Here is a 17,629-nt window from a genome sequence, read left to right on the forward strand (position 1 = left end):
GGGTATGGGGCAGGAGGAGGGTGTACCTACCTATATAGGGGGTATGGGGCAGGAGGAGGGTGGTACCTACCTATATAGGGGGTATGGGGCAGGAGGAGGGTGGTACCTACCTATATAGAGGGGTATGGGGCAGGAGGAGGGTGTACCTACCTATATAGGGGGTATGGGGCAGGAGGAGGGTGGTACCTACCTATATAGGGGGTATGGGGCTGGAGGAGGGTGGTACCTACCTAATATAGGGGGTATGGGGCAGGAGGAGGGTGTACCTACCTATATAGGGGGTATGGGGCTGGAGGAGGGTGGTACCTACCTATATAGGGGGTATGGGGCTGGAGGAGGGTGGTACCTACCTATATAGGGGGTATGGGGCAGGAGGAGGGTGTACCTACCTATATAGGGGGTATGGGGCTGGAGGAGGGTGGTACCTACCTAATATAGGGGTATGGGGCAGGAGGAGGGTGGTACCTACCTACAGTGGGGAGAACAAGTATTTGATACACTGCCGATTTTGCAGGTTTTCCTACTTACAAAGCATGTAGAGGTCTGTCATTTTTATCATAGGTACACTTCAACTGTGAGAGACGGAATCTAAAACAAAAATCCAGAAAATCACATTGTATGATTTTTAAGTAATTAATTTGCATTTTATTGCATGACATAAGTATTTGATCACCTACCAACCAGTAAGAATTCCGGCTCTCACAGACCTGTTAGTTTTTCTTTAAGAAGCCCTCCTGTTCTCCACTCATTACCTGTATTAACTGCACCTGTTTGAACTCGTTACCTGTATAAAAGACACCTGTCCACACACTCAATCAAACAGACTCCAACCTCTCCACAATGGCCAAGACCAGAGAGCTGTGTAAGGACATCAGGGATAAATTGTAGACCTGTACAAGGCTGGGATGGGCTACAGGACAATAGCCAAGCAGCTTGGTGAGAAGGCAACAACTGTTGGCACAATTATTAGAAAATGGAAGAAGTTCAAGATGACGGTCAATCACCCTCGGTCTGGGGCTCCATGCAAGATCTCACCTCGTGGGGCATCAATGATCATGAGGAATGTGAGGGATCAGCCCAGAACTACACGGCAGGACCTGGTCAATGACCTGAAGAGAGCTGGGACCACAGTCTCAAAGAAAACCATTAGTAACACACTACGCCGTCATGGATTAAAATCCTGCAGCGCACGCAAGGTCCCCCTGCTCAAGCCAGCGCATGTCCAGGCCCGTCTGAAGTTTGCCAATGACCATCTGGATGATCCAGAGGAGGAATGGGAGAAGGTCATGTGGTCTGATGAGACAAAAATAGAGCTTTTTGCTCTAAACTCCACTCGCCGTGTTTGGAGGAATAGAAGGATGAGTACAACCCCAAGAACACCATCCCAACCGTGAAGCATGGAGGTGGAAACATCATTCTTTGGGGATGCTTTTCTGCAAAGGGGACAGGACGACTGCACCGTATTGAAGGGAGGATGGATGGGGCCATGTATCGCGAGATCTTGACCAACAACCTCCTTCCCTCAGTAAGAGCATTGAAGATGGGTCGTGGCTGGGTCTTCCAGCATGACAACGACCCGAAACACACAGCCAGGGCAACTAAGGAGTGGCTCCGTAAGAAGCATCTCAAGGTCCTGGAGTGGCCTAGCCAGTCTCCAGACCTGAACCCAATAGAAAATCTTTGGAGGGAGCCGAAAGTCCGTATTGCCCAGCGACAGCCCCGAAACCTGAAGGATCTGGAGAAGGTCTGTATGGAGGAGTGGGCCAAAATCCCTGCTGCAGTGTGTGCAAACCTGGTCAAGAACTACAGGAAACGTATGATCTCTGTAATTGCAAACTAAGGTTTCTGTACCAAATATTCAGTTCTGCTTTTCTGATGTATCAAATACTTATGTCATGCAATAAAATGCAAATTAATTAATTAAAAATCATACAATGTGATTTTCTGGATTTTTGTTTTAGATTCCTTCTCTCACAGTTGAAGTGTACCTATGATAAAAATTACAGACCTCTACATGCTTTGTAAGTAGGAAAACCTGCAAAATTGTCAGTGTATCAAATACTTGTTCTCCCCACTGTATATAGGGGGTATGGGGCAGGAGGAGGGTGGTACCTACCTATATAGGGGGTATGGGGCAGGAGGAGGGTGGTACCTACCTATATAGGGGGTATGGGGCAGGAGGAGGGTGTACCTACCTATATAGGGGGTATGGGGCAGGAGGAGGGTGGTACCTACCTATATAGGGGGTATGGGGCAGGAGGAGGGTGATACCTACCTATATGGGGGGTATGGGGCTGGAGGAGGGTGTACCTACCTATATAGGGGGTATGGGGCAGGAGGAGGGTGGTACCTACCTATATAGGGGGTATGGGGCAGGAGGAGGGTGATACCTACCTATATAGGGGGTATGGGGCAGGAGGAGGGTGGTACCTACCTATATAGGGGGTATGGGGCAGGAGGAGGGTGGTACCTACCTATATAGGGGGTATGGGGCAGGAGGAGGGTGGTACCTACCTATATAGGGGGTATGGGGCAGGAGGAGGGTGGTACCTACCTATATAGGGGGTGTGGGGCAGGAGGAGGGTGGTACCTACCTATATAGGGGGTATGGGGCAGGAGGAGGGTGGTACCTACCTATATAGGGGGTGTGGGGCAGGAGGAGGGTGTACCTACCTATATAGGGGGTATGGGGCTGGAGGAGGGTGGTACCTACCTATATAGGGGGTGTGGGGCAGGAGGAGGGTGTACCTACCTATATAGGGGGTATGGGGCTGGAGGAGGGTGGTACCTACCTATATAGGGGGTATGGGGCAGGAGGAGGGTGGTACCTACCTATATAGGGGGTGTGGGGCAGGAGGAGGGTGTACCTACCTATATAGGGGGTATGGGGCAGGAGGAGGGTGGTACCTACCTATATAGGGGGTGTGGGGCAGGAGGAGGGTGTACCTACCTATATAGGGGGTATGGGGCTGGAGGAGGGTGGTACCTACCTATATAGGGGGTGTGGGGCAGGAGGAGGGTGTACCTACCTATATAGGGGGTATGGGGCTGGAGGAGGGTGGTACCTACCTATATAGGGGGTATGGGGCAGGAGGAGGGTGGTACCTACCTATATAGGGGGTGTGGGGCAGGAGGAGGGTGTACCTAACTGTATAGGGGGTATGGGGCTGGAGGAGGGTGGTACCTACCTATATAGGGGGTATGGGGCAGGAGGAGGGTGTACCTACCTATATAGGGGGTATGGGGCAGGAGGAGGGTGGTACCTACCTATATAGGGGGTATGGGGCTGGAGGAGGGTGGTACCTACCTATATAGGGGGTATGGGGCTGGAGGAGGGTGGTACCTACCTATATAGGGGGCATGGGGCAGGAGGAGGGTGTACCTACCTATATAGGGGGTATGGGGCAGGAGGAGGGTGGTACCTACCTATATAGGGGGTATGGGGCAGGAGGAGGGTGGTACCTACCTATATAGGGGGTATGGGGCAGGAGGAGGGTGGTACCTACCTATATAGGGGGTATGGGGCAGGAGGAGGGTGGTACCTACCTATATAGGGGGTATGGGGCAGGAGGAGGGTGGTACCTACCTATATAGGGGGTATGGGGCTGGAGGAGGGTGGTACCTACCTATATAGGGGGTATGGGGCAGGAGGAGGGTGGTACCTACCTATATAGGGGGTATGGGGCTGGAGGAGGGTGTACCTACCTATATAGGGGGTATGGGGCAGGAGGAGGGTGTACCTACCTATATAGGGGGTATGGGGCAGGAGGAGGGTGTACCTACCTATATAGGGGGTATGGGGCAGGAGGAGGGTGTACCTACCTATATAGGGGGTATGGGGCAGGAGGAGGGTGGTACCTACCTATATAGGGGGTATGGGGCAGGAGGAGGGTGGTACCTACCTATATAGGGGGTATGGGGCAGGAGGAGGGTGTACCTACCTATATAGGGGGTATGGGGCAGGAGGAGGGTGGTACCTACCTATATAGAGGGGTATGGGGCAGGAGGAGGGTGTACCTACCTATATAGGGGGCATGGTGCAGGAGGAGGGTGGTACCTACCTATATAGGGGGTATGGGGCAGGAGGAGGGTGGTACCTACCTATATAGGGGGTATGGGGCAGGAGGAGGGTGGTACCTACCTATATAGGGGGTATGGGGCTGGAGGAGGGTGGTACCTACCTATATAGGGGGTATGGGGCAGGAGGAGGGTGGTACCTACCTATATAGGGGGTATGGGGCAGGAGGAGGGTGTACCTACCTATATAGGGGGTATGGGGCAGGAGGAGGGTGGTACCTACCTATATAGGGGGTATGGGGCAGGAGGAGGGTGGTACCTACCTATATAGGGGGTATGGGGCAGGAGGAGGGTGTACCTACCTATATAGGGGGTATGGGGCAGGAGGAGGGTGGTACCTACCTATATAGAGGGGTATGGGGCAGGAGGAGGGTGTACCTACCTATATAGGGGGCATGGTGCAGGAGGAGGGTGGTACCTACCTATATAGGGGGTATGGGGCAGGAGGAGGGTGGTACCTACCTATATAGGGGGTATGGGGCAGGAGGAGGGTGGTACCTACCTATATAGGGGGTATGGGGCTGGAGGAGGGTGGTACCTACCTATATAGGGGGTATGGGGCAGGAGGAGGGTGGTACCTACCTATATAGGGGGTATGGGGCAGGAGGAGGGTGTACCTACCTATATAGGGGGTATGGGGCAGGAGGAGGGTGGTACCTACCTATATAGGGGGTATGGGGCAGGAGGAGGGTGGTACCTACCTATATAGGGGGTATGGGGCAGGAGGAGGGTGTACCTACCTATATAGGGGGTATGGGGCAGGAGGAGGGTGTACCTACCTATATAGGGGGTATGGGGCAGGAGGAGGGTGGTACCTACCTATATAGGGGGTATGGGGCAGGAGGAGGGTGGTACCTACCTATATAGGGGGTATGGGCAGGAGGAGGGTGATACCTACCTATATAGGGGGTATGGGGCAGGAGGAGGGTGATACCTACCTATATAGGGGGTATGGTGCAGGAGGAGGGTGGTACCTACCTATATAGGGGGTATGGGGCAGGAGGAGGGTGGTACCTACCTATATAGGGGGTATGGGGCTGGAGGAGGGTGGTACCTACCTATATAGGGGGTATGGGGCAGGAGGAGGGTGGTACCTACCTATATAGGGGGTATGGGGCAGGAGGAGGGTGGTACCTACCTATATAGGGGGTATGGGGCCGGAGGAGGGTGATAGTGGGGTGTATCTACCTGCTTGGGCGAATCCGATAGTGGGGCAAAAACCTGCTGCCCCAGCGTAAGGCGAAGAGATGATACCTGGAGCACCTGGAAACACAAATCAATCAATCAATTAATCAAGTGTGTATTATAAAGCCCTTTTAACACACGCTAAACCCCAAAGAGCAAGCAAATCACAAGTGAGAGCACAGTCGAAAAACTCCTTAGACCACACAAAGACATATATAGGGGAGAGTGGGGTAAAAACTCCTTAGACCACACAAAGACATATATAGGGGAGAGTGGGGTAAAAACTCCTTAGACCACACAAAGACATATAGGGGAGAGTGGGGTAAAAACTCCTTAGACCACACAAAGACATATATAGGGGAGAGTGGGGTAAAAACTCCTTAGACCACACAAAGACATATATAGGGGAGAGTGGGGTAAAAACTCCTTAGACCACACAAAGACATATATAGGGGAGAGTGGGGTAAAAACTCCTTAGACCACACAAAGACATATAGGGGAGAGTGGGGTAAGTTAAGCTATTTTTTATATTCCGCATCTCTCTGTCAAGGGAAATATAGTTTTATTTTTAACAAAGGTATCTACATATATTTCAGGATGTTATCATCAATCAAAATTCATGTAAACATTACAGTTTTGAAAACATAGCTTGTCCCAAAAAGCGGTCTCTTGGCTCAACTTATGGGGTAAGTTGACCCGCGTTAATCAGCGTACACATTTCTGTACTGAATTAATTATTACCACTACCTTTTTAAAACACAATAGTTAATATTACTTTTATTTTTTTAAAGCATTGTTTAACACAGGCTTAACACCTAACAAACACTGTAGGCAAACATTTTGACTATATTAGCCCACACAGCTACGAGGATGCACGTTCATGCTCAAGTCCTCAACTGGCAGCTTCGTTAAATAGTACCCACAAAACACCAGAGTTCCTCTGTCCAGTGTCTGTGTTCTTTTGCCCATCTTAATATTTTATTTTTATTGGCCAGTCTGTGATATGGCTTTTTCTTTGCAACTCTGCCTAGAAGGCCAGCATCCCGGAGTCGCCTCTTCACTGTTGACATTGAGGCTGGTGTTTTGTGGGTACTATTTAATGAAGCTGCCAGTTGAGGACTTGTGAGGCGTCTGTTTCTCAAACTAGACACTATGTACTTGTCCTCTTGCTCAGTTATGCACCGGGGCCTCCCACTCCTCTTTCTATTCTGGTTAGAGCCAGTTTGCGCTGTTCTGTGAAGGGAGTAGTACACAGCGTTGTACAAGATCTTCAGTTTCTTGGCAATTTCTCGCATGGAATAGCCTTCATTTCTCAGAACAAGAATAGACTGACGAGTTTCAGGAGAAAGGTCTTTGTTTCTGGCCATTTTGAGCCTGGAATCGAACCCACAAAAGCTGATGCTCCAGATACTCAACTAGTCTAAAGAAGGCCAGTTTTATTGCTTCTTTAATCAGCACAACCGTTTTCAGCTGTGCTAACATAATTGCAAAAGGGTTTTCTAATGATCAATTAACCTTTTAAAATGATAAACTTGGATTAGCTAAGACAACGTGCCATTGGAACACAGGAGTGATGGTTGCTGATAACGGGCCTCTGTACGCCTATGTAGATATTCCATACAAATAAAAATCTGCCGTTTCCAGCTACAATGGTCGTTTACAACATTAACAATGTCTACACTGTCATGGATCCCTCTGGAACTTCCATTACGCACACCTGGCCTCTATTCCCAGTGCTTAGTAATTGTATAAGTGTGTCCTTGGTTTATCATTGTCCTGACTATTATTGTTACAATGTCTGTTGGTGGGTGTGAGTACCTGTGCTGTGTGTAATTTGGGTATAATAAACAACCCTATTACACATTCCTGCGCCTGTCTCCCGACCCTTTATACCAGCGTGACATACACTGTATTTCTGATCAATTTTATGTTATTTTAATCTTTAATCTTCTTTCAAAAACAAGTACATTTCTAAGTGACCCTAAACTTTTGAAAGGTAGTGTAAATACATTTGCAAAATATACTTTGGTTTAGATACAAGCATTATGGAAAACCTCTAATTCTAAATAATTTGACTTGGTGAAAATTATTTTTTGAGTCTAATTTGCTTACCAGTTTTTCCATCTGGTTTCTCCTTCACAAACTCTATGAAATTATGACCTCTTCCTAAAAATTTGGTGAAATTATTAATTTTGTGTAAAAGTTTCCTAGAAACAAGGGTGGATCAACTTACCCCACTCTCCCCTACTGTATAAAACTAACCATTCACAACATTCTGATTATTCAAAATTTGAGCCCCGTACATTCTGTGGAATTCCATAAGACACGTTTCTCTTCTTGCCTCTCAAAACAACACAAAGTAATCAAATCAAGTTTATTTTATATAGCCCTTCGTACATCAGCTAATATCTCGAAGTGCTGTAAAGAAACCCAGCCTAGAACCCCAAACAGCAAGCAATGCAGGTGTAGAAGCACGGCGGCTAGGAAAAACTCCCTAGAAAGGCCAAAATCTAAGAAGAAACCTAGAGAGGAACCAGGCTAAGTAATCCCAAATGGAACATTTCAATTTCCTCATAGAGGGACTTGTTGGATTGGAAGGAAATTAACATGTTGGAAGGTTTACAGTTCATTAAAAAGAAGAATGTTCACAGGCTCAGTCCCTACAAGCATTTCACTCTCACAGACAGGAGAGTTGCATCCCAAAGGGCTCGTTATTCCCTACATAGTGCACTACTTTTGACCAGGACCCATATAGTAAACGATATAGGGAATTTTGCCATTTGGGACGCAGCCAGTCTCTGCACTACAGAACCAACCAGTTTCCTCCTCAGGACAGCAGAGAGATGGGTGTCTCAACAACAACACATGATGGAGGTCGGTTCAACCAGTTGACTGTGGTTTAGTAATGGGACATCAGGTTCAACCAGTTGACTGTAATCATTTGACATCATGGTTTAATAATGGGACATCATGGTTTAATAATGGGACATCACGGTTTAATAATCTGACATCATGGTTTAATAACCTGACATCACGGTTTAATAATCTGACATCATGGTTTAATAATCTGGCATCACGGTTTAATAATCTGACATCATGATTTAATAATGGGACGTCAAGGTTTACTAATGGGACATCATGGTTTAATAATCTGACATCATGGTTTAATAATCTGACATCATGGTTTAGTAATGGGACATCAAGGTTTACTAATCTGTCATCGTGGTTTAATAATGGGGCGTCATGGTTTAATAATGGGACATCACGGTTTAATAATGGGACATCATGGATTAATAATGGGACATCATGGTTTAATAATGGGACATCAAGGTTTAATAACCTGACATCATGGTTTAATAATGGGACATCAAGGTTTACTAATCTGGCATCGTGGTTTAATAATCTGGCATCACGGTTTAATAATGGTATTCGTGGTTTAATAATCTTGCATAATGGTTTAATAATCTGACATCATGGTTTAATAATCTGACATCATGATTTAATAATGGACATCATGGTTTAATAATCTGACATGGTTTAATAATCTGACATCATGGTTTAATAATCTGACATCATGGTTTAATAATCTGACATTGGGTTTAATAATGGGACGTCATGGTTTAATAATGGGACATCACGGTTTAATAATCTGACACCATGGTTTAATAATGGGACATCATGGATTAATAATGGGACATCACGGTTTAATAATCTGACATCATGGTTTAATAATCTGGCATCACGGTTTAATAATCTGACATCATGGTTTAATAATCTGACATCATGGTTTAATAATCTGGCATCACGGTTTAATAATCTGACATTGAGTTTAATAATGGGACATCATGGTTTAATAATCTGACATCCTGGTTTAATAATGGGACATCATGGTTTAATAATCTGACATTGGGTTTAATAATGGGGCATCATGGTTTAATAATCTGACATCATGGTTTAAAAATGGGGCATCAGGGTTTAATAATCTGACATCATGGTTTAATAATGGACATCATATTTAATAATGGACAAAATGGTTTAATAATGGGACACCATGGTTAAATAATGGACATCATGGATTAATAATGGGACATCATGGTTTAATAATGGGACATCATGGTTTAATAATCTGACATCATGGTTTAATAATGGACATCATATTTAATAATGGACAAAATGGTTTAATAATGGGACACCATGGTTAAATAATGGACATCATGGATTAATAATGGGACATCATGGTTTAATAATGGGACATCATGGTTTAATAATCTGACATCATGGTTTAATAATCTGACATCACGGTTTAATAATGGGACATCACGGTTTAATAATCTGACATCATGGTTTAATAATCTGACATCATGGTTTAATAATCTGACATCATGGTTTAATATTGGGACATCCCGGTTTAATAATGGGACATCACGGTTTAATATTGGGACATCCCGGTTTAGTAATGGGACATCACAGTTTAATAATGGGACATCCCGGTTTAGTAATGGGACATCACAGATTAATAATCTGACATCACGGTTTAATAATCTGACATTGGGTTTAATAATGGGGCATCATGGTTTAATAATCTGACATCATGGTTTAATAATGGACATCATGGTTTAATAATGGGACATCATGGTTTAATAATGGAACATCACGGTTTAATAATGGGACATCATGGTTTAATAATCTGACATCATGGTTTAATAACCTGCCATCATGGTTTAATAATCTGACATCATGGTTTAATAATCTGACATCATGGTTTAATAAGGGGGCATCACCGATTAATAATGGGACATCATGGATTAATAATGGGACATCACGGTTTAATAATGGGACGTCTTGGTTTAAAAATGGGGCAGCAGCGTAGCCTAGTGATTAGAGCGTTGGACTAGTAACCGAAAGGTTGCAAGTTCGAATCCCCCAGCTGACAAGGTACAAATCTGTCGTTCTGCCCCTGAACAAGGCAGTTAACCCACTGTTCCTAGGCTGTCATTGAAAATAAGAATTTGTTCTTAACTAATTTCCCTAGTTAAATATAAATAAATAAAAAATAATCGGACATCATTGTTTAATAATGGGACATCACGGTTTAATATTGGGACATCATGGTTTAATAATGGGACATCATGGTTTAATAATGGGACATCACGGTTTAATAATGGGACATCACGGTTTAATAATGGGACATCACGGTTTAATAATGGGACATCATGGTTTAATAATGGGATATCACGGCTTAATAATGGGACATCACGGTTTAATAATGGGACATCACGGTTTAATAATGGGACATCACGGTTTAATAATGGGACATCATGGTTTAATAATCTGACATCATGGTTTAATAATGGGACATCACGGTTTAATAATCTGACATCATGGTTTAATATTGGGACATCACGGTTTAATAATCTGACATCATGGTTTAATAATGGGACATCATGGTTTAATAATCTGACATCATGGTTTAATAATGGGACATCACGGTTTAATAATCTGACATCATGGTTTAATAACGGGACATCATGTGTGTGAGAGAGAGAGAGCGTGTGTGTGTGTGTGTGGGCGCGGGTGTGTGTGTGTGTGTGTGTGTGTGAGAGAGAGGAGAGAGAGCGTGTGTGTGTGTGTGTGTGTGTGTGTGTGTGTGTGTGTGTGTGTGTGTGTGTGTGTGTGTGTGTGTGTGAGAGAATAGGAAGGGGGTGGGTGGTGGTGCATCTTGTTGTTCCAGGCTGCTTTATAAATCAGAAGAGCTGTCTGAACAGAGGGTTGCTGGAGATACTGAGAAAACAGGCACACACACACACACACACACACGCACACTGAGCAGTGGCTCAGTTCTGTGGGCAGTAGAACAACGTGGCCTTTGTGGCCTTTTGTATTGAATGATAAAAAGACACGACTTCTCTTTGATGTATGTGTGCTGCAGTGTGCTCCAAGCTGATAGCATTAACATCACATAGACACACAGGAACACCATCACCATCATCATCCTCACCATCATCAGCAGGGAACCAGCCAACCAACAACAGACATCCACAACATCCCTGGCTAGGTATTAACCATTTTAAAAATGGCAGTAATAGGAGAAATCACATCATTCTAAGGGAAATGATTTATCCAAATCAGCCAACACAACAACACTGATAAGAGGTAGAGTTTTCAACCGTGAACAGAATAACCATTAAACCGTGCAGGAGATGGATGACAGGGTATTGTTCGAACAATCTATACCCCTCACCGGGACTATTATCATTCGCTGACGTCACAGTTCCACAAGGAGCTTTACATAGAGTGAGAATAGGAGCTAATTGGACGAGTTGTGAATGAGACAAGAGGGAGGAGACAGTAAAGGGGACAGACAGGACATGGAATGGACAGATAGGAAGGGCGAAGGGCACAGAAAGGAACGTGGATGAGACTGTTAGCATGGGGGCTAAGAGTGACATTACCTATTGGGAAATTCCAACTGTTTTTGGTCTCAGTAATAACTGTGTTTGATCTCACCGAAGGCGGCGGTCATAGCAGGGTCCATGGTGGGCTGTCCGTCTCCGGAGGGAAGGTCCAGGCGGGTGAAGTCTCGGCTCTTGTCGTTGTTGTACTTCACGTTCAGGCTGGTCAGCTTGGAGAACTCCACACGCAGAGTACAGCATGCGTTATAGATGTTCTGGCCATCTAAAGTCTAGAGAGAGAGAGAGAGAAAGAGAGAGAGAGAGAGAGAGAGAGAGAGAGAGAGAGAGAGAGAGAGAGAGAGAGAGACAGAGACAGAGACAGAGACAGAGACAGAGACAGAGACAGAGACAGAGAGAGAGACAGAGAAAGATCTCTCAGACCTCCGTAACATGTTTCAGTATCTCTCAAACCTCTATAACATGTTTCAGTATCGCTCAGACCTCCGTAACATGTTTTAGTATCTCTCAGACCTCTATAACATGTTTTAGTATCTCTCAGACCTCCATAACATGTTTCAGTATCTGTCAGACCTCTATAACATGTTTTAGTATCTCTCAGACCTCCGTAACATGTTTCAGTATCTCTCAGACCTCTATAACATGTTTTAGTATCTCTCAGACCTCTATAACATGTTTTAGTATCTCTCAGACCTCTATAACATGTTTTAGTATCTGTCAGACCTCCGTAACATGTTTTAGTATCTCTCAGACCTCTATAACATGTGTTAGTATCTCTCAGACCTCTATAACACGTTTTAGTATCTCTCAGACCTCTATAACATGTTTTAGTATCTCTCAAACCTCTATAACATGTTTTAGTATCTCTCAGACCTCCGTAACATGTTTCAGTATCTCTCAAACCTCTATAACATGTTTTAGTATCTCTCAGACCTCCATAACATGTTTCAGTATCTCTCAGACCTCCATAACATGTTTTAGTATCTCTCAGACCTCCATAACATGTTTCAGTATCGCTCAGAACTCCGTAACATGTTTCAGTATCTCTCAAACCTCTATAACATGTTTTAGTATCTCTCAGACCTCCATAACACGTTTTAGTATCTCTCAGACCTCTATAACATGTTTTAGTATCTCTCAAACCTCTATAACATGTTTTAGTATCTCTCAGACCTCCATAACACGTTTTAGTATCTCTCAGACCTCTATAACATGTTTTAGTATCTCTCAGACCTCTATAACATGTTTTAGTATCTCTCAGACCTCCGTAACATGTTTCAGTATCTCTCAGACCATCATAACATGTTTTAGTATCTCTCAGACCTCTATAAGACCTCTATAACATGCTTTAGTATCTCTCAGACCTCCATAACATGTTTTAGTATCTCTCAGAACTCCATAACATGTTTCAGTATCTCTCAAACCTCTATAACATGTTTTAGTATCTCTCAGAGCTCCGTAACATGTTTCAGTATCTCTCAGACCATCATAACATGTTTTAGTATCTCTCAGACCTCCATAACATGTTTTAGTATCTCTCAGACCTCCATAACATGTTTTAGTATCTCTCAGACCTCCGTAACATGTTTCAGTATCTCTCAAACCTCTATAACATGTTTTAGTATCTCTCAGACCTCCGTAACATGTTTTAGTATCTCTCAGACCTCTATAACATGTTTTAGTATCTCTCAGACCTCCGTAACATGTTTTAGTATCTCTCAAACCTCCATAACATGTTTCAGTATCTCTCAGACCTCCATAACATGTTTTAGTATCTCTCAGACCTCCATAACATGTTTCAGTATCTCTCAGACCTCCATAACATGTTTTAGTATCTCTCAGACCTCCGAAACATGTTTCACTATCTCTCAGACCTCTATAACATGTTTTAGTATCTCTCAGACCTCCATAACATGTTTTAGTATCTCTCAGACCTCCATAACATGTTTTAGTATCTCTCAGACCTCTATAACATGTTTTGGTATCTCTCAGACCTCCGTAACATGTTTTAGTATCTCTCAGACCTCTATAACATGTTTTAGTATCTCTCAGACCTCTATAACATGTTTTAGTATCTCTCAGACCTCTATAACATGTTTTAGTATCTCTCAGACCTCCATAACATGTTTTAGTATCTCTCAGACCTCCATAACATGTTTTAGTATCTCTCAGACCTCTATAACATGTTTTAGTATCTCTCAGACCTCCATAACATGTTTTCGTATCTCTCAGACCTCTATAACATGTTTTAGTATCTCTCAGACCTCTATAACATGTTTTAGTATCTCTCAGACCTCCATAACATGTTTTCGTATCTCTCAGACCTCTATAACATGTTTTAATATCTCTCAGACCTCCATAACATGTTTTCGTATCTCTCAGACCTCTATAACATGTTTTCGTATCTCTCAGACCTCTATAACATGTTTTAGTATCTCTCAGACCTCTATAACATGTTTTAGTATCTCTCAGACCTCCATAACATGTTTTCGTATCTCTCAGACCTCTATAACATGTTTTAGTATCTCTCAGACCTCCATAACATGTTTTAGTATCTCTCAGACCTCTATAACATGTTTTAGTATCTCTCAGACCTCCATAACATGTTTTAGTATCTCTCAGACCTCCGTAACATGTTTTAGTATCTCTCAAACCTCTATAACATGTTTTAGTATCTCTCAGACCTCCATAACATGTTTCAGTATCTCTCAGACCTCCATAACATGTTTTAGTATCTCTCAGACCTCCGAAACATGTTTCACTATCTCTCAGACCTCTATAACATGTTTTAGTATCTCTCAGACCTCCATAACATGTTTTAGTATCTCTCAGACCTCCCTAACATGTTTTAGTATCTCTCAGACCTCTATAACATGTTTTAGTATCTCTCAGACCTCCGTAACATGTTTCAGTATCTCTCAGACCTCTATAACATGTTTTAGTATCTCTCAGACCTCTATAACATGTTTTAGTATCTCTCAGACCTCCATAACATGTTTTCGTATCTCTCAGACCTCTATAACATGTTTTAGTATCTCTCAGACCTCCATAACATGTTTTAGTATCTCTCAGACCTCTATAACATGTTTTAGTATCTCTCAGACCTCCATAACATGTTTTAGTATCTCTCAGACCTCCGTAACATGTTTTAGTATCTCTCAAACCTCTATAACATGTTTTAGTATCTCTCAGACCTCCATAACATGTTTCAGTATCTCTCAGACCTCCATAACATGTTTTAGTATCTCTCAGACCTCCGAAACATGTTTCACTATCTCTCAGACCTCTATAACATGTTTTAGTATCTCTCAGACCTCCATAACATGTTTTAGTATCTCTCAGACCTCCCTAACATGTTTTAGTATCTCTCAGACCTCTATAACATGTTTTAGTATCTCTCAGACCTCCGTAACATGTTTCAGTATCTCTCAGACCTCTATAACATGTTTTAGTATCTCTCAGACCTCTATAACATGTTTTAGTATCTCTCAGACCTCTATAACATGTTTTAGTATCTGTCAGACCTCCGTAACATGTTTTAGTATCTCTCAGACCTCTATAACATGTGTTAGTATCTCTCAGACCTCTATAACACGTTTTAGTATCTCTCAGACCTCTATAACATGTTTTAGTATCTCTCAAACCTCTATAACATGTTTTAGTATCTCTCAGACCTCCGTAACATGTTTTAGTATCTCTCAAACCTCTATAACATGTTTTAGTATCTCTCAGACCTCCATAACATGTTTCAGTATCTCTCAGACCTCCATAACATGTTTTAGTATCTCTCAGACCTCCATAACATGTTTCAGTATCGCTCAGAACTCCGTAACATGTTTCAGTATCTCTCAAACCTCTATAACATGTTTTAGTATCTCTCAGACCTCCATAACATGTTTTAGTATCTCTCAGACCTCTATAACATGTTTTAGTATCTCTCAAACCTCTATAACATGTTTTAGTATCTCTCAGACCTCCATAACACGTTTTAGTATCTCTCAGACCTCTATAACATGTTTTAGTATCTCTCAGACCTCCGTAACATGTTTCAGTATCTCTCAGACCATCATAACATGTTTTAGTATCTCTCAGACCTCTATAAGACCTCTATAACATGCTTTAGTATCTCTCAGACCTCCATAACATGTTTTAGTATCTCTCAGACCTCCATAACATGTTTCAGTATCTCTCAAACCTCTATAACATGTTTTAGTATCTCTCAGAGCTCCGTAACATGTTTCAGTATCTCTCAGACCATCATAACATGTTTTAGTATCTCTCAGACCTCCATAACATGTTTTAGTATCTCTCAGACCTCCATAACATGTTTTAGTATCTCTCAGACCTCCGTAACATGTTTCAGTATCTCTCAAACCTCTATAACATGTTTTAGTATCTCTCAGACCTCCGTAACATGTTTTAGTATCTCTCAGACCTCCATAACATGTTTTAGTATCTCTCAGACCTCTATAACATGTTTTAGTATCTCTCAGACCTCCGTAACATGTTTTAGTATCTCTCAAACCTCTATAACATGTTTTAGTATCTCTCAGACCTCCATAACATGTTTCAGTATCTCTCAGACCTCCATAACATGTTTTAGTATCTCTCAGACCTCCGAAACATGTTTCACTATCTCTCAGACCTCTATAACATGTTTTAGTATCTCTCAGACCTCCATAACATGTTTTAGTATCTCTCAGACCTCCATAACATGTTTTAGTATCTCTCAGACCTCCATAACATGTTTTCGTATCTCTCAGACCTCCATAACATGTTTTAGTATCTCTCAGACCTCTATAACATGTTTTGGTATCTCTCAGACCTCCGTAACATGTTTTAGTATCTCTCAGACCTCTATAACATGTTTCAGTATCTCTCAGACCTCCATAACATGTTTTCGTATCTCTCAGACCTCTATAACATGTTTTAGTATCTCTCAGACCTCCGTAACATGTTTCAGTATCTCTCAGACCATCATAACATGTTTTAGTATCTCTCAGACCTCTATAAGACCTCTATAACATGCTTTAGTATCTCTCAGACCTCCATAACATGTTTTAGTATCTCTCAGACCTCCATAACATGTTTCAGTATCTCTCAAACCTCTATAACATGTTTTAGTATCTCTCAGAGCTCCGTAACATGTTTCAGTATCTCTCAGACCATCATAACATGTTTTAGTATCTCTCAGACCTCCATAACATGTTTTAGTATCTCTCAGACCTCCATAACATGTTTTAGTATCTCTCAGACCTCCGTAACATGTTTCAGTATCTCTCAAACCTCTATAACATGTTTTAGTATCTCTCAGACCTCCGTAACATGTTTTAGTATCTCTCAGACCTCCATAACATGTTTTAGTATCTCTCAGACCTCTATAACATGTTTTAGTATCTCTCAGACCTCCGTAACATGTTTTAGTATCTCTCAAACCTCTATAACATGTTTTAGTATCTCTCAGACCTCCATAACATGTTTCAGTATCTCTCAGACCTCCATAACATGTTTTAGTATCTCTCAGACCTCCGAAACATGTTTCACTATCTCTCAGACCTCTATAACATGTTTTAGTATCTCTCAGACCTCCATAACATGTTTTAGTATCTCTCAGACCTCCATAACATGTTTTAGTATCTCTCAGACCTCCATAACATGTTTTCGTATCTCTCAGACCTCCATAACATGTTTTAGTATCTCTCAGACCTCTATAACATGTTTTGGTATCTCTCAGACCTCCGTAACATGTTTTAGTATCTCTCAGACCTCTATAACATGTTTCAGTATCTCTCAGACCTCCATAACATGTTTTCGTATCTCTCAGACCTCTATAACATGTTTTAGTATCTCTCAAACCTCTATAACATGTTTTAGTATCTCTCAGACCTCCATAACATGTTTTCGTATCTCTCAGACCTCTATAACATGTTTTAGTATCTCTCAGACCTCCATAACAT

At 42.7% G+C, this 17,629-nt stretch overlaps 1 protein-coding gene across 8 annotated transcripts in view; it reads right to left on the minus strand.

Annotated features, from left to right (window-relative positions):
• The window catches only part of ptbp3 (polypyrimidine tract binding protein 3), a 142,210-nt gene that overhangs the window by 19,779 nt on the left and 104,802 nt on the right, over positions 1-17,629 (minus strand). For all 8 annotated transcript variants that reach the window (XM_071351545.1, XM_071351542.1, XM_071351543.1 and 5 more), the window contains 2 exons: positions 11,770-11,944; positions 5,266-5,340 (listed from right to left, as the gene is read on the minus strand). In XM_071351545.1, coding sequence (XP_071207646.1) covers positions 5,266-5,340; positions 11,770-11,944 — 250 coding nt within the window. The remainder of the gene's footprint in view (positions 1-5,265; positions 5,341-11,769; positions 11,945-17,629) is intronic.

This window comes from Salvelinus alpinus, chromosome 18, assembly GCF_045679555.1.
Source record: "Salvelinus alpinus chromosome 18, SLU_Salpinus.1, whole genome shotgun sequence".
Classification (NCBI taxonomy): Eukaryota; Metazoa; Chordata; class Actinopteri; order Salmoniformes; family Salmonidae; genus Salvelinus; species Salvelinus alpinus.